This window comes from Phocoena phocoena, chromosome 1 (assembly GCF_963924675.1).
Source record: "Phocoena phocoena chromosome 1, mPhoPho1.1, whole genome shotgun sequence".
Taxonomy (NCBI): Eukaryota; Metazoa; Chordata; class Mammalia; order Artiodactyla; family Phocoenidae; genus Phocoena; species Phocoena phocoena.
Genome location: NC_089219.1, coordinates 30,277,730 through 30,304,340, shown reverse-complemented (window position 1 = coordinate 30,304,340; position 26,611 = coordinate 30,277,730). Strand labels below are relative to the sequence as shown.

At 54.4% G+C, this 26,611-nt stretch overlaps 1 protein-coding gene across 1 annotated transcript; it reads left to right on the top strand.

Moving 5' to 3' along the window:
- The first annotated feature begins 670 nt into the window (after positions 1–670).
- RSPO1 (R-spondin 1) lies at positions 671–21,979 on the top strand. The gene is made up of 6 exons (XM_065881881.1): positions 671–916; positions 6,357–6,731; positions 17,701–17,892; positions 19,881–20,030; positions 20,324–20,512; positions 21,222–21,979. The coding sequence occupies exons 2-6, from the start codon at positions 6,638–6,640 to the stop codon at positions 21,383–21,385; spliced, it is 789 nt and encodes a 262-aa protein (XP_065737953.1). The 5' UTR covers positions 671–916; positions 6,357–6,637; the 3' UTR covers positions 21,386–21,979.
- Positions 21,980–26,611: the final 4,632 nt, after the last annotated feature.

Sequence of the window (26,611 nt, the reverse complement as noted above, 5' to 3'; positions counted from 1 at the left end):
CCACTGCCTGGCCTGGGACAGCTTCTGGGGCTGGGTGGTTTGTGTTATTCATTCTCTCTCTCTCTCTCTTTTTTTTCCCCTAAATGCAACAAAATAAAACCAAACAAAAAGCCCAACGCCTGGCGTGGCTTGTCAGGGAGTTATGCAAGTGTGTAAAAAAATAAAATAAAATAAACATCGAGTTTTCGGCATTTGGGGCTGTTTGATTAGGCACGGAGCAGAGCCAAGGGCCGGTGAGATGGAGGAAAGGCTCAGGACAGAGGGGAGAGGGGAGGGGCTGCAGAGCAGGGGTGGAGGGGGCCCAGGACCAACTCAGAAATGGCTGTTTACCCCCTGCAAACTTGGCAAGGATCTGGATGAATGAGCCCAAACCCTGGTATTTGGGACCCAACTGCTCCACTTTCTCTGGCCATCCACCAGCTCTGCTCCCTGGCCATCAGGACACACCAGAGGTCACTCCATCCATGCCTCTGTCACTGTAAAAGACCCTGTTCCCTTGTCTCCATAGTTAGTGCTCCCCCCTCCTCTCCTGAGAAGGAGATTCCACAGCCTGTCTTGATTACTCCTACCCCCTCCCCTCTCCCCTCCCCCCCATCAGCATAGCTTTTCTGCTCTAACGTAACTCCCGCTAACTATAGTTTTAGCCCATTTCCCTTTACCCAATCTGAAATGACGCTGGAAAACAGCTGTTTGCCACCCTAAGAAGTGTTTCCCTCCCTCCCTTCTTCAGGCTTGACTTCAACAGCATCTGGGTCACTGCAGGTGCCTGCAGCCCTTCAAGACCCAGTCCACAAACATGCATAGGGTCCCTACCGTTTACTGGGCATTTGCACCCTTCATTTCACTGCCCCTAAAAAACAGATGAGAACTCTGAAGCTCAGAGAGGTTAAGTAACTTAGGCATGGCCACACAGCTGGTAAGTAATGGAGCAGGGATTTGAATCTCCGTCTTATTTCAAAATCTACCTCGCTCTCCTGCACCAGGTCCCAGTGGAGGGTCCTCACCTGGGTTCCCGGGACGTTATAGCCTCACATTTCCTCTGAACTGGGAAGATGCTATGAAGAGTTGACTCTGAGAAGAGGAGGGCGTGGCCGGGACCACAGGCCCCGTTGAGCCTGTTCCTTGTCACTTTCCAGGTTCCTGATGGGGAAACTGAGGTTTCGAGAGGCTCCCCGGCCCTGTTCTGACCCCAAGATGCCTGGAGCTGCAGCCGGTGCTCCGGCTGCGTGGAATCCCCAGGATGCGGAGTGGGGGAAGGGGAGGAGACAAGGACAGAGGGTCTGCGCCAGGGTCCAGACCAAGTGTGCGGGTGCCCGCCCTGCGCTCCAAGCGCAGCGCCCCAGCTGGGGGCAAGTGCGCGCGGGAGGGGGGCTACGAACTCCCGGGCCTGGCGCTCCAGTCCGTTTTTTGCTGCGGATCCCGGGAAGGGGGGCCGGCTCGGGGGTGGGACTGCAAAGGGTGGGGGGGATTCCCTCCCTCGTGCGCTAGGAGGACTAGCCCCTCTCCCGGCTGGGAGCTCCGGCGGAGCCGAGGCGCAACGGAGAGCCCCGGCGCGGGCAGAGAGCCGGGAGCGGATCGGCCGAGTGGGGCACTGTGGAGAGGAGGGCCGGACCGGGCCGCCCCGGAGGACTGATGCGCCGGGTGGGGCGCTGGCCCCGGAGGGCGTGAGCCGCCCGCAGATTGAGCAACTTGGAAACCGGCGGGCGGAGCGCGGGCGCGCTGGGCGCCCAGGACAGTTCCGCGGCGGGCGGGTGAGCCGGCCGCGCCCTCGCCCCTCCCGGGCCTGCCCCCGTCGCGGCTGGCAGCGCGGAGGTGAGTCCCCACGGAGCTGCCCCGTCCTCCTCCCTAGCTCCCCCTTCCACTGGGACCTGGGGCGCCGTGGGCCCTCTCATCTGGGCTTGACCGAGCTGAGCGCGGGGGGAGGGGGGCGGGGAGACCGCCAGAGCAAGGGGACTTATGACTGCTGTCGGGTCAGCGAGGGCGGGGGAGGGCACCTTCTGGAGTCCCTCCTGCGAATCCTGCCGTCCCCACCCCCAGCATCCCTTAAGCCAGTGGGCAGCCTCCTCGCGGTGCTGCCTCGGGCTGCCCTCAACCCGGCAGCCCCCGGTGATCGTGCTCACTCGAAGTTCTGAACTCCCCAAATCCACCAGACCTATTGTCCAGCACCCCCGATCCAGAAGCTCTTGATTCCTGGTGTCTTCGCCTCGGATTCCCCCGAGTCCCACGGCCTCTAGTTACCACCCCCAGTGCCGCAGCCCGGGCCCGGGTCCGACGTGGCAGGCGGTGTGTGCCGCGCCCCCACGGTGCGCTGCGGGGTGGCGCGGCTCACTGTCCCGCGGGTTCGGGGGGCTGAGGGACAGACGGTCTTGCTTGGTTGGGGAAAGATGGGGGCTGTTTGTTAACCCACGGCTCCCAGCAGGGCCGGGTCGAATTCTGGGTGCGCGAGCTTGGGGCAAGGGTTTTCTTGTGAAACCCACCTTTTGGACTTGGAGAGTTCTCTTGGATTTTGGGGGGCAGTCAGGGGGACTTCAGGTCCACCTCCCCTCCCCCTGCACCTGTTGGGCCTCTCCCGATAATAGGCAGGAAGGCTCTGAGCGCTTGGAGTCGTGATGAAGGGGCGCGAAGGAGCCCTTCCCCGCTGCCCTTGGCGTTGGGGGGCGGGGGGGCGGTCGGCCCCAGCACCTGGCTTGGCTCCGGCAGACACGCTAATCCCGACAGGTCGGGCCGGCACGTACTAGGTCCCGCCCCCAGCCCAGCAATTCTTCTGCCCCCGCCTGCCAGCCCTCTCCACCCGTAGCTGGTCCTGGGGAGGGCTAAGGAGAAATTATCTGGATGGTTTACATTTCTGGGTCTGTATCCGGCCCCGGACCGGGTACCAATTTATCCAAATAGCGTTGCAGGGAAGAAGGTGAAAGTTTATCCAGACTTCTGGGGGCACTGAGTCCCCGCCCTCAGCACCACCCCTAGCCGTGCGCCCCTCCCCAGTCTGTCCTCCCCTCCTCGGACCACCTAGCACGTGGGGCCTCTCTCCTGGGCCCCAGCCTCTGCCTCTGCCTTCCACCCCTTCCCCAAGCTGGGTTGTGCCCTACACCCCTCTGCTCCCTGCGCCTTTTGCTCTGCCCTCCAGATCCCCAGTCCTGAGCAGCAAACCCTTCGCGACTGACTACGTTTGTAACCCCAAGACCCTTAACCTGTCCGTGCCCATAAAGTGGGAGTAATTCTGCTTTCCTCTTAGCCCTGTGGTGAGGAGTCAGTGAGGGCCTGGCGCACGGCAGGTGGTGCAGGCACGTCATGAATGTGAATCCCTCACCCTGACCCTGGCAGAGACAAAATGCCCCTCCTCACCCCCATGGATGCCTGAGACCTTGATCACTGCCAGCAGTTCCCATTGCTGGCTCTGCCGATGCAGAGTGATGGGCCTCCAAATAGGACCTGCCTGTGCCATGTAGCCAAAGGGGCAGAGGAACCGAGGGAAAAGAGACAGGCTACTTAGAAGAGAGTCATTAGCTCCTATCCCCTCTCTCAGCCTTGGTCCAAGGTTGTCTGTGTGTGTGTACCCACTGCATATGTGTGTGTGGGGATGGGGTGGGGGGAGGGGGCAGGGACCTCCTCTCTGGAAGGATGTGGATTCAGGGACCTGTGACCTTCTGGGGCTTGGTACTGCAGCATTCCTAGTCTGAGACCTGTCCTGACTTTAAAATCAGATATCACATAAAATTCAGAGTTTTCCACTTCTCTTTTAAAAAATCAGAAGATCTAGCAACGTGGAACCAGTATTTCTGCCTATCAGCTATCAGTTGGAATGGAATAGCAGATGCTCCCTTTGGATGGGACATTTGCCCTCCAGTTCACCCTCTCCACACCCAGTGTCCCTCCTATTTGTTGCTTGTATCCCTGATAGAATGAACTCTTAGCTCCTTTCCAGGGTTGATTCTGTATTGAAACTCTTCCTATCCAGTGATGGGCAAGGAAGGCCAGTGCCACTTGCTTCAGTGACATTCAGATCTGCAGCCTCCTCCCCATTTCCCTGCTGAGATCATGGTTTGATGGGGATACTGGTGGGAGTGGGTTGGAAGATCCTCCCTGGCAAGGACCAGACTGAAAGCTAAGACCCAGGAGGACTGAGGGGGAAGTAGAGGGAGGGAGAGGAAGGGTGATAACATTTGCTGTGCACTAACTCTGAAGTACCAGGCACCATGCTGGGCAGGTAGAGGGAGTGCAGAGATGCATAGACCTGTTCTACCCCAAGGACCCAGGGCTACTGATCACACAGTGAGACCAAAGCCTCACAGACTCAGGATTTAACACCAGCTTTGTCCGATGCGGTCTTCCTCCAGTGTTTGTCAAGTTTAAGGACTCAGGGCACCCTGAGAATGCATCTGCCAGGGGTCGTCAGACCTCAGTTTGAGACAGGCCACCATTAAAGTTTAACCCTATCACTCTGAGTGATCACTGGGGCCAAGGCAATCAACCATAAAGATAAATGCGAATATGGAAATGGCATAAGAGTGCTCAGTGTTAAGATAAGTATCCAGATGGTATGAAAACTCTTTCTATTGCTTTTTAGATGGCCATCAGAAGGTGGACACAAAATGCAGTCTTGGTCATAGAAAATACAGCATTTATTGAGTCCCTATGTGCCAGGCACCGTTCTAAGCAGTTTCATGTATTAACTCACTTAAGCTCTAAAAACAACAACCATCCTCTTGTAGATAAAGAAACTGAGGCTCAGACCAGCTAAGCAACTAGCCTAAGGTAACAACTAACGAGTAGCAGAGGCAACATTCAAAGCCAGGCAGTCTGACTCTGAAGTTTATGACCTTAACCATCATACTCTACGGCCAGCGTCTGGGATTGTGTACTTGGAGCTGAAGACCCCGGTTTGATAAGCTCAGCCGGACGTCTGCAATCTGTGGGTGATGGAAGTGTGTGGTGGGGGCTGGAGAAGGCGGGAAGGCTCTGGCGGTTCACGCAGGGAGTACTGGAAGGGCAGGTAGGGGCTGGCAGCTGACGGGGCGCTTGGGGGTGGCTGGGGGCATCTCCGCAGGCTCTGGCCACAGCACCAGGTGGGATCCATCAGTCTCATGTAAACACTTCTCACAAGCAGCTTAACCACTTGAGTGTGTCTGGCCTTCAAAGCCGGTGGGAGAGGCCAAGGAGGGAGTGCTGAACTCCCTTGTGGGATAATGATTTATCTCCCATGCAGGTGGGCTCTCCTGGGGCCTCCCTGGAGGCGAAGGGGGAAAGGATTGGGACGGGGTTGGGAGGGACACCTCCGCTCTAGCATTTCAGCTTTCTCATTCGTTAAGCCAAAACTCAGCCGGCTCTCAGAGCAAACCTGTGAAATATTTATCCCCATTTCATAGATGAGGAAACTGAGGTTCAGAGAGGCTAAGTGACTTGTCCAAAGGCATCTTAAGCAGCCGGTGGGAGGGTGATGCTTCTCTGGCATCTACAAAGCTTCTCTAAGGCTCTCTGTTTCCTCCCGTCCCTGTGTGGGCGTGGGTGTGTGTGCTGCAAGCGTGTGGGCCAATGGCCGTGCAGGCATCTGTTGTGAAAGCGTGCGATACTGTGAGTGGGAAGTGGGTTTTCGTCCCCTGACTCCCAGGTTGGGCTCCAACTTCCCAGACACATTTCACCGGGGAGGGACCAGCTCCCCCTGCCCCCATCACCCGGGCCAACGGGTCCACAGACCTGGCTCTCGCCAGGCAGGGGGATTATCCCCATTTTCTGTGTCTCTGGCCAGGGCGGGCGTCGCTGCCTCTTTTATCCTTTCACAAAGGCCAGGCCCGCAGGGCCTGCTGTGTCAGAGTTTCTGTGGCCAGGGGAAGCCTTACTTCCTTTTCTCCCGCCAAGCCCAGAGGGCCATGCAGGATCTGCCAGCTTGTCGGGGGCCACTGCTCTAGCTCCAGGCAGGTGAAAGGCACATTGGTGACTCAGCACTGGGGAGAGAAGGCTGAGGGGTCACTCACAGAAGGACAGAGAGAGCTGCTCTTTAAGAGACACAATGTTACTGCAGCATGAAGTCTGTAGGGTAGACCTAAAGAAGGACTTCCTAACATTGGGCAGGTCGGAAACCAGGCAGCTGGTTTCCAGTGATCCACAAGTTTGATTTGAGTGTCCACCATATCCCAACTACTTGGGTAGCCAACTCCCATCCCATGTTAGGGACTCTTACAAGATAGGAAGAGGAGCAGATTTCTCCTACGGGGGCGCCAGGTGGGTAACTTGTAATGTCCAAACATTCTGAGTTCTCACAGTCTCCTGGGTAGGGGACCACATGGGAGCATAGGTGGCATAGGTTGGGGGGCCCCATGTTTCCCCAGAATTAACCCTTCTCTCTCCTCCCCCAACAGGTTGGTTTTTGGAGGTGTCCCTGCTGAAGGACAAAGAGTTCTCCCATGTGACACCCCAAGGTGCCTTTGAGGAAAGCTCTCTGGACCTCCTTATGGGCTGATGGAGAAGTGGGCTCCCCACACCCTCTCTGTCCCCAGCTGAGATTATGGTGGATTTGGGATACAGCCCAGGCCTGGGCCTCCTGCTGCTGACCCAGCCCCGGAGGCGTTAGCAAGAGCCCCGTGCCATCCACCCCCCAGAGACCACCCCTCCCACCAGGGGCCTGAGCTGGCGAGTGACTATGCGGCTTGGGCTGTGTGTGGTGGCCCTGGTTCTGAGCTGGATGCATCTCGCTGCCGGCAGCCGGGGGATCAAGGGGAAGAGGCAGAGGCGGAGTGAGTAACGGATGCGGCTGGACCACCGTGGGCCTTGGGAGTGGTGGTGGTGAGGGTGCTGTCTGGGGACTAGGGCCTTTGGTCGTTTCATTCTATGATGACCATTGCAGATTTCTACTTTGTCTATTACATTACTTAGTAGATTATCCTGTTTGTGGATTATCCAGTTTGTGGATTAATTTATTGAGATTACCCACTCTGTAGATTACTCACTCTGTCTGTTTTCCCCTTTGTAGATTCTGCTTTCTAGATTAACCCCTCTCTTGTGAGGGTCCAGTTTGTGGATTCTGCCCTTTGATATAACACCAGCTTTGTGTGGTATCCATGGAAGTGCTTCCCGGCCCGGTGCTCCTGGGGTGCTGTGTCCCCCCTTTATGGACAGGAGTTCAGGGCTCCTTTCTTTTAGTGGTGTCTGAAGTGCAGCCCTTAACCCCTTGGGGCCAGCAACCCCACACAGCCTCGTGGTGGGCAACAGACGTCCCTGCCCAGATCACGGGGCAGAAACAATGGAGCAGAGAAGGTCGTGGGACAGTCCACTGCAGTGGTTTTTAACCCTGCCCAGTGGGATTCAGAGATGTGTGCCGGGGGGTGAAGGGGAGGCCATGGGCGGGAGGCTGGCCCCCCCACCTTCAAACCAGAGCAGCTTCCCTCTTCCCTGCTTTTGGGAAGATTCCACGTAAGATGTCATTGGAGGAAAGGGTCTTCACAGCCTAAAAAAATTAAATCCTGTCATTGTACAGATGGGAAAACTGAGGCTAAGAAAGGGGAAGAGATGACATTCCAAAGGACACACAGTCAGTGTTGGAACCCAGGTCTCCTGGTCCCTGTGAGCCCAGTCTTCTTGAAAACAGAGCCTGAAGGAGTTTACCTGTCCCCACCATCCTCGCCGTCCCTCCCAGGATCCCATCCTAGGCAGTCCTGAGAGCAGGTCCCCCATGCTCCACTTGATGCCTCCAGGGATGGGGGTTCAGTACCTGCCATCGTGTCGTGGGAGTGGCCACTGCGTGTGAGGGACAGTGCCAGGGAGTGGGGTGGAGGCCCGACCCAAGCCTATCTGTCTCTCAGCATCCCCCGGAAGAGATGTCACGCCCCCAGGCAGACAGCTCCTCTGAAGTCTAGTCCGACCATCTCTTGCTTCACTTCTGAGACCTTCCGACCGAGGTCCGCCAGGAAAGGTTGAAAGGCAATGGAGTTTGGTTGGGTCTCCACGGGAGTGGCCAAGGCCAGAACCCAGCCCAGAGAGAGAAGCTCAGAGAACTGGTGAAGCTGAAAATCCCTGGCTTAACAAACAATTAGAGACGGTTAGGTTCAATCAGCAGTGAGGCCTTGATTTTCCTCCCTTCTCATCTGTCGTGGCCAGTATTTTGGACTCCACGGGCCAGATGCGGTTTAGTGATTTATAATCAGTCTCCTCTGTTTCCGAGAGGAGAGAAAGAATGCGAGAGGCCACTCATCCTCATGTGACGTGCACTAGGGGTCACGCTTCCACTGGTGAGCAGCACACTCACCTACACCGGGGCGGGGGTGGCGGTCAGAAGACCTGGGTTCATCTCTTGCACTAAAAAAAGAGAAAAGTACTGGTCTGGCCATCAGAATGGGCCACTCCCAGCAACAGCCAGTCAAATGCAGCGATTTTGATGTGCCCACTTTTGATAGAGCCACATCTCCCAGCCTCGACAGCATTTAGCCCAGTGTTTATTACCAAACGGTGTCACTGACAGACATCCTCGATCACCATCAAGGATGCGACGAGGTTGGGGAGAGGTGTGGGAAAGACTCAAGATGCAACGAGGGTCCAAAATGGACAGAGGCTCGGGGGGGATATGGGGGTAGACGTTGCTAGGCAATACTCGTGAAATTATAACCATAAAGCTGCAAGTGTGATTGTATAGGAATACAGTGAGGGCTACATGAGATAATAGGTACACATATTGTGAAACCTTTGTGAAATATCAAGCTCTGTATGGTCAGGATGCGTGTCGTGGTTTTTTTTTTTTTTTTTTTTTTTTTTTTTTTTTTTTTAGCGGTACACGGGCCTCTCACTGCTGTGGCCTCTGCCGTTGTGGAGCACAGGCTCCGGACGCGCAGGCTCAGCGGCCATGGCTCACGGGCCCAGCCGCTCCGCGGCATGTGGGATCTTCGATCTTCCTGGACCGGGGCACGAACCCGTGTCCCCCGCATCGGCAGGCGGACTCTCAACCACTGAGCCACCAGGGAAGCCCTTTTTTAAAAATTTTTATTGGAGTATAGTTGATTTACAATGTTGTGTTAGTTTCAGGTATACAGCAAAGTGAATCAGTTATACATATACATATATCCGCTCTTTTCGATGCGTGTCATTATTATATAAACAACCTGTGGACCATTTTGCCCCAGGGTTTCCATGGGAGTGGAGGAGGGAAGAAAGGATGGAGACAGCACGTGTGGCTGCTCTGGCCCCCAGCACGTGCAAGGGCAGTGGGCAGCCTGGGGGGCAGAGGCAGGCTTGCTGTGTATATGAGCCTCAGTTCTGTCGATGCTGCCATCCCGTGACTGCATGCCAGTGGGGCCACCAGAAGCCACCCAGTATAGCCCTGATCCAGAGCCACACACCAGTTTTGAGCCCAGAAATGTGTGATCTCAGGTCTGAGAGATGGTGTCCCTGCAGAGAGGGGAGAAGTTTAGCTGTGAGTCCTAAACCCTGACAGGGCGTCCTCCTCCTGTCCCACTCACTGAGGACACCTCCCCTCCCCGAACCGTCTCTTCACTCACCCTCACTGGCCCTTGCCCTCTGCTGACCGCCTCCCCACCTGTATTTCCTGCCCATCACGGAGCCATCTTTCCCTCACCATGCCTCTCACTGAGTGCCCCTCCCCTTACTGAGACCCTTCTCCCATCTGATTCCTGGGCCCCTTCACTCAGTCCTGCCCCCCATGAAGCCTGCATTCCTTCACTGAACCCTGACTCTTCCAGAAGCTGGACTCCCCGTTTTTTAAATTAATTTTTATTGGAATATAGTTGATCCACAATGCTGTGTTAGCTTCCGCCTCACGGCAAAGTGAACCAGCCACACGTGTACATAAATCCACTCTCTTCCAGATTCTCCTCCCGTACAGGTCACGACAGAACACTTAGTAGAGTTCCCTGTGCTATACAGCAGGTCCTTATTAGTTATCTATTTTATATATACTAGTGTATATATGTCAATCCCAATCTCCCAATTCATCCCTCCCCTCCCCTTCCCCCTTGGTAACCATAAGTTTGTTTTCTACAGCTGTGACTCTATTCCTGTTTCGTAAATATGTTCATTGGTAACGCTTTTTTAGATTGCACATGTAAGGATATCATATCATATTTGTCTTTCTCTGGACTCCCCTTTTTGCCCCTTCTCACTGCCCCGTCCTCCAACTGGAGCCTTCCTCCCCTCAGCCACTAACCATCTGTAGAATCCCTCTTCCCTGGCTGAAGCCCCATTCACTCCTTGGGCCATTCCCCACTTGCCCGTTGTGAACCCCCAGAGCCCGGCCCCGGGTGGCAGAGACGGGTCATGAGGAGCCCGTGGGTGAAGGGGGAAGAGGCAATTTAACATGGCGTGGAGGATGTGGAAAGGAACCAGGAGGGCTGCGAGGGCCCAGAGGGAGTGACTCCTGAGATGTGATTTTAAAGATGAAGTTGATGTGCAGGCAAGGGAGTAGGGGGGTGGCGGAGGCGGAGGGCACTCCAGGCAGGCGACCAGCCTGTCCGAGGGTGAGGAGTTGGGACGCGGCACAGACTGTGCAGGAAATGGGATGCAGCTAGGGGTGGCTAGAGGAGTGGTGTCTGGGTGCAGTTCTGGGGAGCCCTGAGGTTTTCACTGGAGCCGCTCTGCTCATTCTGTGTTGTACGTGGACGCTCTTTTCTACTGAAAAGAAGGGTTGTGCTGTTAAAACAAAAAGCTGAACGCCCATCAGGGTAGAGCAACGAAAGCTGCCTGGGCTGAGGGAGCATCCTGGGAGCGATGCCGCACAAGTGGGCAGAGGTCGGAGGGTGAAGCGCTTGGTACCCGCCAGGCTGAGGAGCTGGCCCTTGACCTGACTTGAGCTGTGGGTAATGAGGACCCACGGAGAGGTCTGAATTAGGGGAGCAGTGTGGTGTGGCTGCAGGACCGGGCGAGGGGAGGTGGCTCGAGATGGGAGGCAAACAGGCCAGTTAAAGGCTATTTGGGGCCAGTCGAGGAAAAAGTGTAGGTCTAAACTAAGCTCACAGCTGAGTTAAAGGATGCCGGATCTTCCCGGGGGATGTGCCCAGGGCACCAGGAATGGGCACATCTCCTGGGAGAGCATGTGATCTCAACACGCTCAGCGAGGTGTCAGTTCCTGTCACCGCCCCTGCCCTGCCCTTGCCCCCGCCCACTTAACTCGGGGCTCTCTCACGAGTCTAATTCCTCCAAGACTAGATACCACCCCCAAACAAAGGTCAGCCCTCCTCTGGGTCATGGAGAGTTCCCCTCCCTTGGCATTGACCTTCACCCAACCCCCCGTAACTCCTCATTCCTATCCTGTCTTGCTCCCCACACTTTATCAAGCCCCCCAGTAAGCTCCATCCGTATAACCCCCTCCCTGAGCCTATGCCTCACTCATCACATCCTCAGCCCTACATTCTGGGGTAGCCCTATCCCTGTGTGGAGCCTCACCCCTTACTGGGCTCCCATTCAGAAACAAGACAGCCTCCACCCTCCAAAGCTCTTTCTCATGAGAAGCAAAGACATATTAACAGATAATAACGACACAAGGTGACGTCTACCATGATGGATTCAAGTACTGGGGGCAGGGAACACACAGAAATACTCCATCCAGATTTTACATGGAGGTGAGATCAATGGAGACTTCCTGTAGGAGGTGACCTTAGTTCTGAGGCTTGAAAGAGTTAAGCTCAAGAGGAGGCAGAGGGTGTTCCAGGCAGAAGGACCAACTTGAGCAAAGGCACAGAGATGTGAAGTAGTGTGATGTGTTCAGAGGAACAAAAATAATTGCATATTGCTTAGAGGTAGTGTGAAGAGATGAGGTGGATGGGATCTGCCTATGGAAGCTTCTTAGGCCAGGTGGAAGAGCGGGGTATTAATTCTGCAGCCAATAGGGAGCTATTGATGGGTTTTAGGCAGGGGTGTGACACCATCAGAATTGGGGTTTTGGAAGGATCTCGAGATGAGAAAGTTGGGGACCTGGGAGAAGTGAAGTCCCTGGAGAGCAGGCACTGTGGCCAGACCCATTCTTCAGCGGGGTGGGGGCTGAGCCACCCTGGGGCAAGGCCTGACTGTAGAAACATCAGCCCGAAAGGGGTTTGCATGGGGATGAAGGGGGCGAGAAGCACCCGGGAAGGGAGGAGGACACAGCCTTGCCTTCCTGGCTCATGCACTCAGGCTCCACTGAGTGCCTGCGAGTGGGGGCAGTAGGGTGGGGGTGGGAAGGGCAGAACTGCATGAGGGGGTTTTGTGAAGAGCTTGGAAGGAGGCTCCATCAGCTCCCTGAGCGCCCTCCCCATCACTGAGCCCACCCATCCTCAGCCAGGCTCCAGCCCTGCCAGGCTGCCTCCCCTGCACGCAACCCTCCTGTCAGGGGCACAGAAGCCCGAGGCAGCATTTCAGATTGTGAATCTGACCATGCCCTTCTGAGGTCCCTTTCCCTGTCAATAGACTAAAGCCCTATTTTCCATTCTGTGGATGCCCTCGGATGGTCAGTGCCTCAGAGCCTTTGCACAGGCTGTTTCTCCTGTCTGCACGCCCTCTCCACCCAGCCTGCTGCATAAGGACACGCCCTTCATCGCTCCTACAGTCCCCACGTGTGCAGCCAGCCCTAGGTGGGCGTTTGTTGCTACATCTCCACATCCCCAGTTCCTAGCAGCTCTGACACGTGTTAGGTGTGCGGTGAACGTCTGTGGAATGAATGAGCCTGTTTCTCCCTTTGAATCATTATGTAACCTCTGCCCATACCCAGCATCTTCCTTGGACACCCCCGACCCCGGTACACACAGAGCCCCCTCCACTCTGGCTTTCCATCCGCTCGCTGCCCATCTATTCGCCTCACTAAGCCGAGAACACCCTTTGGTTCCCATTCCCCTTGATAAGTGTCTCTTTCCTCATCGGACTGCCCCTGCCCATCACCAAGCCCCTCTCCTCCTTGCTGAGCACCACTCTCCCTTCCTGAGCCCCCAAACCTCATGGAGCTCAGCTCCCTAGTCTCTTGTCCCTGACCCCAGCCCCAAGCCTCAAGGCCTGTCTTACCACCTGAGCTCTGTATCTTGACCCTCTCATATCCTTGGGTCTTCACTCCATCACTTCACCCTGCCTCTGTCTTGTGATCACATTCCCCACCCCCAGCTGGTCTCTCCTTTCTGTCTGTGTTCCCTGACCTCCTCTGTCCCTCTCCTCACTTTACCCCCCCCCACCTCTATCCCCTCCACTCACTCTTCAGCCCCCTGTGGTTTGGCTGGCATCCCACCACTCCACCAAACTGCCTTTGTTGAGGTCACCCAATCACCTCTTAGTGCACATGTTGTAGATTTGCCCAGGGCTCCCCACTCATGGTCTCCTCCCAGCCCTGGTCCCCGCAGATCTCGCCCTTTTCCACTCGGTTTCCATCCCCCACCCCCGTCAATGTCCTTCCATCTCTCCAACTATTCCTTCTCAGCTTCTTTCCGGGCACCTTCCTCTACTTGTGTGTTGAATGCGAGTACTTCCCCGGGCCGCAGTTCTTGATCCTCTTCTCAAGCTGCACAGCTCCTTCCCCCGGGACGCTTTCCTCTCCCACGGATTTAACCTCCAATGACGGCTCCCAGGACAGATCCCTGAGTTCTCTCCCTTCTCCATAGCCAGTCTCTTGAATGAGATGGTTCTCTTTCCTCACCTTCCTTTACCCTTCAGCCACTGCCCTCCACTCTCCACCCTCACCAGGGATGCCATTCCTTACGTGGCTGATTTGTGGCTGTTTGTGGCTGATTCCTTACGTGACATCTCAGAAGCGTTTGGCGTTGGACTCCCCGCTCCCCCCCGAGTGTCCTCTTCTCTTGGCTTCCGTGATGTAGCAAGCTTCTGAGTGTCCCTACCTGTCTGGGTCCTCCTCAGCCCCTTAGTTGGCCCTTCTTTTTCTGTCCTTCTCTTCAATGGCTAATGCCTTTTCTCACTGTCTGTACCCTCTCTCCTAGTCATCTCACGGACCTCAAGGCCTTTGATGACTGTTTTATATTAAGGGCTCCGTGTCTCCATCTCCAGGCAAAATGTTTCTCTTGACTTCCAGACCCACAGGTTCAGCTGCCTAGTAGACACCTCCCCCCGGATGTCTCATGAGAACCACAAACTCAACACAAGTCATCATTTCCTCCACCCAGATCTGCTCTTCCTCCTGTGGGCCCTCTCTTGGTGAAGGACCAACGGCTACCCCACCACCCAAGCCCAACGCCTAGGCATCACCCTTGACATGTGCTTTCCCCGGGCTCTCACCCCACGTCCAGTTCATCACCTAGTCTCATTGATTCTACCGTCTGAATATCTCACCTGTGTCTACACCTGTCCATCCTCTTGGTTCAGCTCCATCCCTTTGAACCTGGGAGTCCTCCTCCCTCCAGGTTTGCCATCCCTACAATCCGGTCTCCACACCACAGAGTGATCTTTCTAAACTGGAATCCTGGCCATGTCTCCTGTTTTAACGCCCCCGGGGATTCCTCATGGCCTTTAGGGTAACGTCCATACTCCTGTATAAGGGTTCGAGGCTGTTCCTCCTTTGGCCCCTGCTTCCCTCTCCACTCACTCCACACACCAGCCACGCTGAACTAATTTCAGATCCCCCACGGGCCACACTTTCTCTTGCATGTCACTGAGAGCTCTGAAGGCAGATGTACACAGAGATCTGTTGTTGGTTGAGTGGGGGGCGGGCAGCAGGATTCTGAGAAGGCCCTTTGCAAATCTGTCCTTAACAGAAGTGATAAGGGAGGAATAAATGAGTTATGGGAGCATAGTGATAGAGGCCCACAGCTGGGACACCTGGATGACTTTGGTTTTTGAAACCGAGACAAAAACCTAGAAGGAGCATTCATTTCAATAATGACTTAAATAAAAACCTGGAGTATAGACAACTTCATATCTTTGAAGTAAAAGTGGTACTAAAATCTATAGTGACATTAATTTGTAATACAGCTGAATAATGGCCCGAAGTAGAAAACTAATCCCAAGGGGGCTCCCTCATAACTTCGACACCACATTTGGAACCTTTTTTTTTTCTCTTACAATGACCCAACCAACAAGAATGATATTAAGTTTTGTGGGTTTTTTTGCGGTATGCGGGCCTCTCACTGCTGTGGCCCCTCCCGCGGCGGAGCACAGGCTCCGGACGCGCAGGCTCAGCGGCCATGGCTTACGGGCCCAGCCGCTCCGCGGCATGTGGGATCTTCCCGGACCGGGGCACGAACCCGTGTCCCCTGCATCGGCAGGCGGACTCTCAACCACTGCGCCACCAGGGAAGCCCCGATATTAAGTTTTAAATTCATTGATTAATTAAATGGTAACGTTGACTCTATATAAATAAATAAATTCTCTATTTAAAAAAATCAGTCTGACCATGCTTTCAGTTTGCATGTCACCTTGTATTGTCCTACCCCCTGGCTTTCATAAACTTTGTCCCCTCTGCCCGCAACGCATACTGGCGGTGAAGCCTTGTTTAAGTAATTCGACCTCTCCATTTCCTCATCTGTGAGAAAGAGGATGAAATAAAAGTAATAGTACCCCCCTCATGGGTTGTGAGGCTCAAATGAGTTAATACTTGTAAAGCACTGAGAGCAGCGCCTGCCACAGAATAAGTGTCCAACCTTTAGGAGTAAGCTGCCGTGATTATGATTATGATTTTGTTGTTGTTGTTTTATTGTTGTGTTTGTTATTCCCCTCTTCTCTTCTGTTCACCTTTCTCTTACTCGTTCCCCTGTTCTGAAATCAGGGATCATTCCTGGAGCACATGCTCCTTCCTGCAACCCTGCAGAGTGGGCCTCCTGATCTCCCTATTTTGGTGGTGGGAAGGGAGGCCCACAAGATGCAGTATTTCTCCCAGGGTCACAGGCTGGGCTATCGGCTCAGGTCCAGCCAGCTGAAGCCTGAGCTCTGGGTCCTCCGTTGCAGCACGACCCCTGGCCATCTCTGCTCTGATTCCCCTGGCTCTCTGCCTCCAGCCCGTATCTACAGCACCTCGCTGCCTGGTTCCTCTTTTAGTGACTGGCCCCTCTCATCCCCTATGCCAGAACCCTGGGAAGCACCGCAGCCTCCTCCCGCTGCGCTTGGTCACCATGACCACACTGATTTCTTCCCCTAAGCAACTCTCAGATCGTTTTCTCTTTATCTCCCCTGAACAGAACTTGGTTTAAGACTTTCTCATCTTTCTCACCTGGATGATCAGGTCAGCTTCCTCCCTAAAGGTCCTCTAGTCTCTGATCTCTCCCCAGGCTGCAGAGGAAGCTTTCCAACATGTAAATCAGACTGGGTGTTTCTCCTGCTTAAAACTTGCCGATGACTTCCTGTTGTCTGATCAGCTCTCAGGAAGATGGCCCCCAAACTCTGCAAAACAAGGGTTCTGTGGCCAAAATGTCTCAGAGGTTCAGTTCACTCTTTCCCCATTTTACAGAGTCACTCTAATTCATGGGAGCCTAATAAAGGCTGCAAAAAGTCCTGCAGTGAAGAATCCTGTTTAGACTTGTTGGACCCGGTGGTTCTCAGTCTCACCTGGTGCAATGGCCTTTTCTCCACATCCTTCTATGAACATTTAGGGGAATCAGTTCCAAGGAATACTCTTTGGGAAATGCTGCCCGACAGGATGGAATTCAAGTCCATTGGCATGATACAAAAAAGGCCCCTCCTGATAGGACACCATATCTTTCCCTTGTACTCCAGATTATCCGCAATTCCCTTGGGGTCATTCTGCACCTCTGTGGTCTTGCCCCTGGAGGGCCCTTGTCTCCACTTCCCAATGGACAAATCACTACTTATTCTTCAAGAGCTGGCCCAAATGGCACCTCCTCTGTGACTCCTTCCTCCCTTATTTCTGGGTCCTCTATCGCTTGGCCTTGTGGCTGCCAGCATGTTCCTGGTTGCGGGTCTGTCTGCACCCCTGAGAGATTAGTTCAGCTTGGCCGGGCGTCTTTCCCTCCACGTCGCCAGCACTCACAATGCACATGGTACCTGGGAGGGGCCGGGTGAGTGTTGGTTGAACAAGTGAATGAGGAAACAAGATCAAAGGTCTGAGACTCGACGCTGGGGCTGGGGACCATGTTGGCTCAAAGGATGGTTCCAACCTCAGCACCTTTGACATCTTGGGCCACATTGTTTTTGTAGGAGCTGCCCCCCCGCATTGTAGGATGTTTAGCGGCCTCCCTGGCCTCTGTCCCCCAGATGCCACTAGCAACCCCCACCCACAGTGTGATAATCGAAACGTCTCTAGACTTTGCCAAATGTCCTCTGGGGAGCAGACTCATCTCTGCTTGAGAGCACTGTTCTAGATGCAGGTTATTCCAGCTGTCTTCCTGTCTCTGGGCAGGTGGCCTCTTTCTCATTATGCCTCTTGTCGTTAAAATTTTCTCAAGGATGAAAACCCTCCATCCATACCTGAGGCTGAGCTTTCCTTCCTCTGGGGTGGGGGTGGGGATGAGGGAATGTGTAAATTCCAGGATGGGTGCAGCTTCAGTGCCTCCCCTGGGGATGGTGGAGCAAGCCTGGAGGGTGAGTTTGTGTTGTACCTGGACCTGAAGAGGCATTTAGGGTGGGTGGCAGCTCTTGCTGTGCTAGCTCCCTTGAAAGCAGATACTGGGGAGGTTTATAAAGCAGCCTTGCAGAGAGCTACCAGCCTGGCCTGTGCTTTCTGAGAAGCACATTCATTCTACGGGCTGAAACTCCTGTCTACTCACTTCCCATCCTGTGGGATTCTGGGAGAGATGGAGGTCTCTCCCACAGCTGCCTCTCACCCTTGCTCCATCCTTGCAGTCAGCGCCGAGGGGAGCCAGGCCTGTGCCAAAGGCTGTGAGCTCTGTTCGGAGGTCAACGGCTGCCTTAAGTGCTCACCCAAGCTGTTCATCTTGCTGGAGAGGAGCGACATCCGCCAGGTGGGCGTCTGCTTGCCGTCCTGCCCACCTGGATACTTTGATGCCCGCAACCCTGACATGAACAAGTGCATCAGTGAGTGTGGGCGGGGCTGGGTAAGGGCACCGGAAGCTCTGGACATGGGGCGGGGGGTGGGGTGGGGCGGTGCTTTGAACTGTTGATGGACTACAAGAGAAATAGAGGGATACTGAGGAGGGGAGTCCTTGATTTAAAAATCCAGCTGCTGACCAGACCTCTCCCCAGACATCCCACCCACGTTTCCAACCCATACCGTAGCCACATCTCCTCCCTCCAAACCTGCGCTGACCTGTATTGGGTCACTCTCAGTGTCCCAACCCATCACCCAGGCCACAGACCTGAGAGCCAACCTCTCATTTATGCCCCCACCCCATCCATCCAATAGCCAAATTGTGCCTCCTTCATCTTCTTTCCATCCTCACTGCCATGGTCTTATTCAGGGTCCCATCACGTCTCTCCTTGACCATTGCAATAGCCTGTTCATCTGTCCCCCAACCTTCATCTGGTTCCCTTCCACCCTCCCTCTGCACTGCAGCCAGAAAGATGCCTCTGAGACACATAACCAAGAAATCACTGCTGGCTCCACTGAGGGCAGGGAAATTCAAGCCCTGGTCAGCCTTCTCTCCCCACCCTTTTCCCCCCACTCTTCTCACTCTGCTCCGCTCTCTCACACCAGCTACCGTCCCACATGCTCCAAGACACATGCTGTCACACCTCCCTCTCGGCTGGGGGACATGCAGCGAACACACTCCTGTAAACAATGTCAGTGACCTTCCCATTCTGTTCAGAGCCTTGGAGTTTAGAAGGCATTTCCAGACCTCCTATCAGTTGAGCCTCCCAACCACCTTTGGAGGGAGACGGACTTAAGCGATGGTACCCTTTTCATAGCTGATAACGTCGAGGTCTCAGGGGAAATGACTGATCCAAGTTCAGCCGACTTGGGTTCTAATCCCAGCTCTGCTGCTTATTCATTGTGTGACCTTGGGCAAGTCGCAGCCTCTCAAAACCTCATCTTCAAAACGTGGCTGCTTGCTTTTACCCCCCTAGGGCTGTTGTAAGAGGCATGTGGAGGCCCTCAGGGTCTGGCACTCAATAAACAGCTACTGTTATTCTTACTTTTGTTCATATTTTGCCTGCCACCAAACCCAGGAATCAGAGGCCAGGAGGCACAGAGGAGGGTGGGGTGGCATTGGGAAGCTTGTGAGCACGGAGGTAGGACCCTGGGACTGGTCCTTTGGAACCCTGGTCCTCAGGGATTTGGGGTAGGGCGTTCCTGGCTGTGTCAGCTTCTGGGAAACTGTCATCCCAGGCTTCAGGGGTGGAGACTGGGGAGAAGTCAGCTCCACCCACAACCCAGGAGGAGAGAGATTGTGAAAGACCCCTCCAGCTTCTAGCCTAGCCCGGCAACCCACCCTCCCACCACTTCCCCAGAGGAGGGAGAGCTGGCAGGAGGGCTTTGGGGAGGGACCCAGGAGTCCAACCAAGGTGGTTCCTGGAACCCGGCCTTGTAGAGGCAGAGGAATTTGCCCCGGGATTGCTCTCCCCTACTCCAAGCAGATTCTTGCTGCCCCAGGCAGGAGGAGAACCGGGCTCTGGGGTGCTGTGGATGCCCAGCAATAGGGGGAGAGGAGACCACACAGCCACTCTCGGGGTGTCATTGTATCCCTCGGTTCAGCTCTGATTAGGTGGTCCTCGGGGTGCCGTGAGAGGCTGGGACGCTCCTCTCGCCCCCACTAATCTCCTCTCCTCTGAAACCGGCTCTCTTGGGCCTCCCCTTGGGCTCTCGGGCCTGGGATTGGGCTGGGGCTGAGGTTGGCTGACCGTGGCAAGAGTCCCAGCCAGCCCTCAAGAGAGGCTGCTTTGGCCTCCTCTCCCCCCATCCCCTTGCCTTCCTTTCTCTCCGTCCCAAGACTCCCCTGCGGTAATTGCAGCCCCAGACCCCTGTCCTGCCCTGTATGAGTGGGCGTGGCTGGGTGGCCACGGGGACCAGGGGAGGCGTCCATCTGCGGCTGAGCCAGAGGCCCCCAATCTGGCCCTCTCCTCAGAATGCAAGATCGAACACTGTGAGGCCTGCTTCAGCCACAACTTCTGCACCAAGTGTAAGGAGAGCTTGTACCTGCACAAGGGCCGCTGCTATCCCACCTGTCCCGAGGGCTCAGCGGCTGCCAACGGCACCATGGAGTGCAGCAGCCCCGGTAAGGCAGGAAGGCGCGGCGGGCAAACGCTGCGGCCCAGGGTTCAGGACCCCGGAGGAGGGGCGGGCTGGGGGGGTCTGGCCAGGGCGAGTGTGGGCTGGGCCCTGTGCAGTGAAAGCGCATCTCCACCGCCCTCTGAGCTTCCCCTCAGGACTCTTCTGCCTTCTGGGCTAAAGACGCCTCTAGACTGGGGCTGTGGCTGAGAGCAGATGGGAGGGGCTCCCCTGGGGTACCCGGGGCCAGGGGAGGAGACGTGACCCCCTTGTCCTCTTGCTTCCCTCCCCTCCTGCCAGCGCAATGTGAAATGAGCGAGTGGTCTCTGTGGGGGCCGTGCTCCAAGAAGAAGCAGCTCTGTGGCTTCCGGAGGGGCTGGGAGGAGCGGACACGGAGAGTCCTGCACGCCCCTGGGGGGGACCACACCGTCTGCTCCGACACCAAGGAGACCCGGAGGTGCACGAGGCGGAGGACACCCTGCCCGGAGGGTGAGCTGTGGCCTCACCTCCCTGGGGTCGGGGGTCAGCACAGCCACGAGAGCTCTGACCCCCTCTGCTTCCTGCCTGTGGCCCAGGAGAGGGCTCAGGCCAGGACCCCGTACTGTGCAAACCCATGCCAGACAGAGAGTGGGCCCCGCAGCTGTGTGATGGGCCGGGAAGCTGCTATGGCCCTATCCCTCCCCATTTCTTCTGAGCCAGTGGATGTCGGCACTGGAAGCGCCCTCAGAGGTCAGATGATGGGGACGTAGAAGGGGGTGTTAAGACCCAGAGAGGTGCAGTGATTTGTCCAAGGTCACACAGCCTGCAGGTGGCAATGATGTGGCAGTGTCCTGGGGTGGAGGAGTGGCGGGTTGGGGGGGAGGCGTCCTGCCTGTCCCGAGAGCTGCAGTGACCATCTGGGAGATGCCCTCGGCCCATTGGGATCAAAGGTCTGAGGAAGACGTGAGGAAGAGGAGGGCGTCTGGTTCATCGAGGGGTGCAGGGTGAAAAGGCTCACGGGACGCCTTCTCAGTACCCATGTTGCAGCGCCCTCTGCACTGGCTGCTTCTCAGAGGAGGCCTTGAGGGGACCCCGACTGCCTATGGGCCTCCTCCCCACCTCCCCCCACCCCAGCTTCCTCACCACATTCCTCCCCAGGCCCTTGGCCATGCCCAGGGCCTCCCTGCTGTGTCAGGACGCCCTTTGTTGACTCTTACAGGGCAGAAGAGGAGGAAGGGCGGCCAGGGCCGGCGGGAGCATGCCAACAGGAACCCCGGCCGGAAGGAGAACAAGGAGGCGGGCGCCGGTGCTCGGAGACGCAAGGGCCAGCAGCGGCAGCAGCAAGGGACAGTGGGGCCGGTCACCTCTGCGGGGTCCACCTAGGGACACTGTTCAGCGTCCGGGCCCGTGCAGAAAGAGTCCAGCACTGCTCTGTGTGATGAGAGCTTTACCGAACTCGAGCACTGGGGGCAACGCATACACACTCTCCGTACATAAACGTACACACAGATACGTGCACACAGACCCCATGTCCAAACGTGTAACTGACATACATGCAAACGTGTGCACGCGCACACGCGGACACACACACACACACAATCGAGGTTACCGGAAGACACTGCTGTCCCTCGGACATCACTGGGTCAGCAGGGCAGGGAGGCAGAGGGGTCATCTCTGCCCTGCAGAGGGCCTAGTGGCGCACACTTGGTCTGTGATGCTTCTAGTGGGCACATCAGAGAGGACATTTTCCAGCGTCCAAGCCCGAACCCTGCAGAGTGGAGCCTTCTGGAGGAGCTGATAGGACCAGCCCGGTGTGGCAGACCGCAGCCAAAGCTTGAGAGGTGTTCAGCATCTCCAGCTGTGTGACTTTATCTTTGGAGAGTATTGTTACACCTCCATGATCCGTATCAGGGCTTTCCTGACTCTGAAAACTGCTTAAAGGTTTATTTCAAATTAAAAATGAAAACCAAATGACAACAGTAGCCACAGGTACCACGTTTCTTTTCAGGGTATGGGGTTGGTAGAGTACACTGGAGCAGGAAATGAATTTCAAGAGACCCCTCCTGGTCTAATTTACAGAAGGTCCAGAGCAGGAAGAAAACTTGGGGGATATGTAGAGCAGTAACCAGATTCTCTACATCTTTGTTACTCAGAGTGTGGTCTGCGGACCAGCATCAACATTATCACTAGGCAGCTTGTTAGAAATGAGAATCTCAGGTCCCATCCCAGACCTGATGAACCAGAGCCTGCATTTTTACAAGGTTCCAAGTGACTGGCATGCACATTCAAGTTTGAGAAACACTGCTTTAATTACCTCTAAGGATGGAACAAAGGTCTCGGCCAGCTTGCAGCAGGAAAGATTCTGGTCAGCTGTAAAGGGAGACTTCCCACCTGGGAGAGGTAGAATCTATACACTGAAGGGCTATAGTGGCACTTCTAGGGGGAGGGAGTGCTCAGGCTCTCTGAGATGGTTGGGGACCGTTGGACGGGAAGGCAGAACAGTGGATAAATTCACTTCTTGTGGTGTTCTGAAGTGTCCACTGGCAGCCATCCGGGCACCAGGCTCTGGATGAATGTTTGGTTTGCAGAGGGGAGCCAGACAGGTGCCTTGCTCTCATGGAACTTAGAGGTTGGTGGGGGAACAGGCATGAATCAAGTAATCATTTGAATAAATGTATAATTATAAATGAGAGGAGTTAAAGGCAGGCAACCACTGAAACATACACAGAGCTGTGAAAGTAAATAAAACTAAATAAAAATAAAAGACCCTATCTCGGGGAAGCTTTTTAGAGGGGGTGGCCTTTGAGCCAAGCTCTGAAGGATAAATATAAGAGTTAACACAAAGACGAGGAATGGCATTCTAGACCAGTGCTGTCCAATAGATATACAATGCGAGCCACTTATCTCATTTAACAGTTTTCTAACAGCCACATTTAAAGCGTAAAAAGAAACAGGTGAAGCTAATTTTAATTATATCTTCTATTTAACCAAATATATGCAAAATGTTATCTTTTTAACATGTGATCAATATAAAAAATTATTAGTGAGATATTTTACATTCTTTTTTTAAACTAAGTCTTCAACATTCTGTGTGTATATTTACACTTACAGCGTATCTTAATTCGGACACTAAATTTTCACCAGGAATACTTGATATGTATTTTGATTTAATAAAAATTCAAGTCGAAAAGTAGATTCACATACGCAAAGTGTTTAAAGACTAGGTTAAAATTTTCTGATAACTGAATTGAGTATGTTTAAAAATTTTAATTTAATTGATTGAAATGAAATAACATTAAGAATTCAGTTCTTCAGTTGCACTGGCCACGTTTCAATTGCTCACTAGCCGTATGTGGCTCGTGGCTACTGTATTGGACAGCATAGTCCTAGATAGAGGGCACAGCACATACAAATGTCCTGTGGCAGACAGGAGCTTGGTGTTCAACGAACTGAAAGAAGGCCAATACAGCTGGGAGGCCTGGAGGGCAAGAGAGGTGAGATGTTCCCAGAAAGGTCGCCTAGAGCTGGGTCTTTATTCTCAGAGCCAAGAGAGGCCGCTGAAGAGTTTTAAGCAGCCAGCCCACAGGAACAGATTTGCAAAAGGCACGTCTGATCATGTCGGCCGTTGTATAGACGACAGATTTTCGGGAAGTTGTTCAGGAGGCTGTTGCTGTCATCCAGGTGAGATGTGGTGGTGACAGTGGAAATGGAGAGAAGAGGACACAATCAGAGGTATCTGGAAAATAAAGTTGGCAGAGTTTGGTGATAAACCGGACATGGAAAAGGGGAGAAAGGGAGAGGGAGGTGTCAAGGACGAAGTCCCCGTTTCTGGTTTGAACATCCAGACAGAGGGTGGTGCTGTGTTCCGAGATGTGGAACTCGTGAGGAAGACCAGTTTGGAAGGAGAAAGAAGACCAAAACTTTGGTTTTGACCCTGTAGAGTTTGAGGTGCCCATGAGACATCCTGGTGACGAGGGTGGGTAGACATTGCGTTGACACAGATACGGGTCTAGAGTGCACAGGGGACGTCTGAGCTGGAATGCCAACTGGCGTAGAGAAGATCACTGGGGCTGTGGGTTGGGAAGAGCCCTGGGTGAAGAGAGGCCTCAGCACCCAGCTCTGGGCCCTCCAAAGATAAAGATCAGAAAACAGAGGATCGGTTGGCAGAAGAGTCAGAGAACAAGCAGGCAAAGGAAAAACCAAGGGAGTGTCACGTCCCAGAAGCCAGCAAGCAGGAGGGGAGATCAAGAGGACCAAAAGCTGCTAGACGCAAATAAACGAGGCCTAGGAACTGACCACTGACTTACAGCATGTGCACCAGTAGTAGCCTCAGCCAGAGCTGTTTGGAGAAGGTGATGGAGGCAGAATTCAGCACAAATTCTTTCCAGAAGTTTAGCCGAGAGACAGAGAAGTAAGACAGGGGCTAGAAAGAGATATGGCTCAAGAGAGTGTCTTTTTTTTTTTTTTTTTTAGGTGGGAAAGATTTGAAAATGTTTAAAACCTGCTGGGAAGGGTCCAGTTAAGAGGAAGAGGTTGAACACACAGGAGAGAGAAGGGGAAATCAGTACTGAAAGACTCTGTGGGGAGGGACAGCTCTTATAGGAGCAAAGAGACGGGGGTGCCGGAGCGGGAAGGCTGGGAGGTTTGGAAGTGGGGAATCTCAGGTCGGTGCACCTGACACACTGTGGGGCTCGACCCACCCATATCTCTGAGCCCTTTCGCTGCTGGTCAGGAGCCTGGGTGGTCACGGGCTGGCTCCGGCCTCTCCCCTAACCCCTTACTTTGCCTTCTCTCTCTGCCCCGGCTCTGTCTTTGCCAGTCTCTCTAGCCCTATGCATCGTCCATCTCTGATTTGGTCTCTCTGCCTTTGCCCCTCCCTGCTTCTCTGACTCTGTCCCTTCTCTGTCCCACTTTTTGTCACTGTGTCTTTCTCTGTTCCCACCTCATCAGCCCCTAGCTCTATCTGTGTGTGCCATTGCGTCTCTGTTTTTCTGTCTTTGTCTGGGTATCAGGCCCTGCATGTCTTGGCTGTCTCTGGCTCTGATTTGTCCCCATCTCCCAGAACCTCAGGTCCTTGTTACTTGAAGGGTGGCCATGGATCAGCAACCTCAGCCTCATCTGAAAGTTTGCTAAAAATGCAGACTCTCAGGCCCCTCCCAGACCTAGAAATCGGAATCTGCCTTGTAACAGATCCCCCACGTAATTCACATGCATGTTAAACGTTTCAGAAGCACCATCCTCGGCTTTCCTCTAAAACATCAAAACCAAAACCCAGAACCTTAGAATCAGAGTGAGCTGGATCCTCCTGTATCTCCTGCATCACCCGGGTGATGCTGAGGCATTCCGCTTCTCCGCATCCCTCCTAAAGCCGCTCTTGATGCTTTAGGCAATTAAGGGAGGGAACTTAATAGGAGCTCCAGGGGGTCCTGAGCTTCCACATCTGCAGAATTACCGGTGGGAGGGAATTCTCCTGGTACGGATATACTGGTGCGTTCAGGTACAATTCCAGTGTGTCCTTGCAAACATTCCCACCTGGATCTACCCCCATCTGTCTCACTCTGTCCTTTCAAGACTAACAATGTTTTTTTTAAGCTGGAGGTAGGGTATGGGTTTCAAAATGGGGGGGGGGGGCAGTTACCTGCTCGCAGCCTTAGAAGCAACCCACCTGAGGCCAGAGACCATAGGTTGGATGAGAAGTCACACTTTGTGATTTTCAGAGTGAGGGTGTGCTGGAGAGAGGAGTCATGTCAGGATTCCTAACACGGGGACTTCCCTGGCGGTCCAGTGGTTAAGAATTGGCCTTCCAATGCAGGGGATGTGGGTTTGATCCCTGCTTGGTGAACTAAGATCCCACATGCCACGGGGCAACCAATCCCCTGTGCTGAGGGGCAACTAAGCCCATGTGCTGCGACTACTGAGGCCGCACGCCACAACTAGAGAGCTCGTGCTCTGGAACTAGAGAGAAGCCCACACACCACAACGAAGATCCCACATGCTGCAACCAAGACCCAATGCAGCCAAATAAATAAATATTTAAAAAGAGAAAGGGCTTCCCTGGTGGCGCAGTGGTTGGGGGTCTGCCTGCCGATGCAGGGGGCTCGGGTTCGTGCCCCGGTCCGGGAGGATCCCGCGTGCCGCGGAGCGGCTGGGCCTGTGGGCCATGGCCGCTGGGCCTGCGCGTCCGGAGCCTGTGCTCCGCAGCGGGAGAGGCCGTGACGGTGAGAGGCCCGCGTACCACAAAAAAAAAAAAAAAAAAAAGAGAAAAAGATTCCTAACCCTACTCCCAGGTTTAGGCAACAATAGCATGTGATGTGTATACTGCTGTTATCTGATCACAGTGTCATTTGGAAAATGTTAAGTTTTTCCTCTACAGGGTCACAGACTTGCTCGGACTAACACATTTCTGGCCACCTTACCCAGTGCCAGCTCTGGTATGTTTCAGATCAATTCTCCAGAGAATGCATTTGTTTTCCGTTTCAGTATTTTGGGTGATGGGATTGTGTTTTCTGAGTTTGTTTTTTTAAGTATGTTCCCCCCCCCCCCCCCCACTCCACCCTGGTTTGTTTGGTTTGGTTTGGAAGCACAGAGAGAATTCAGGAGAAAGGTCAG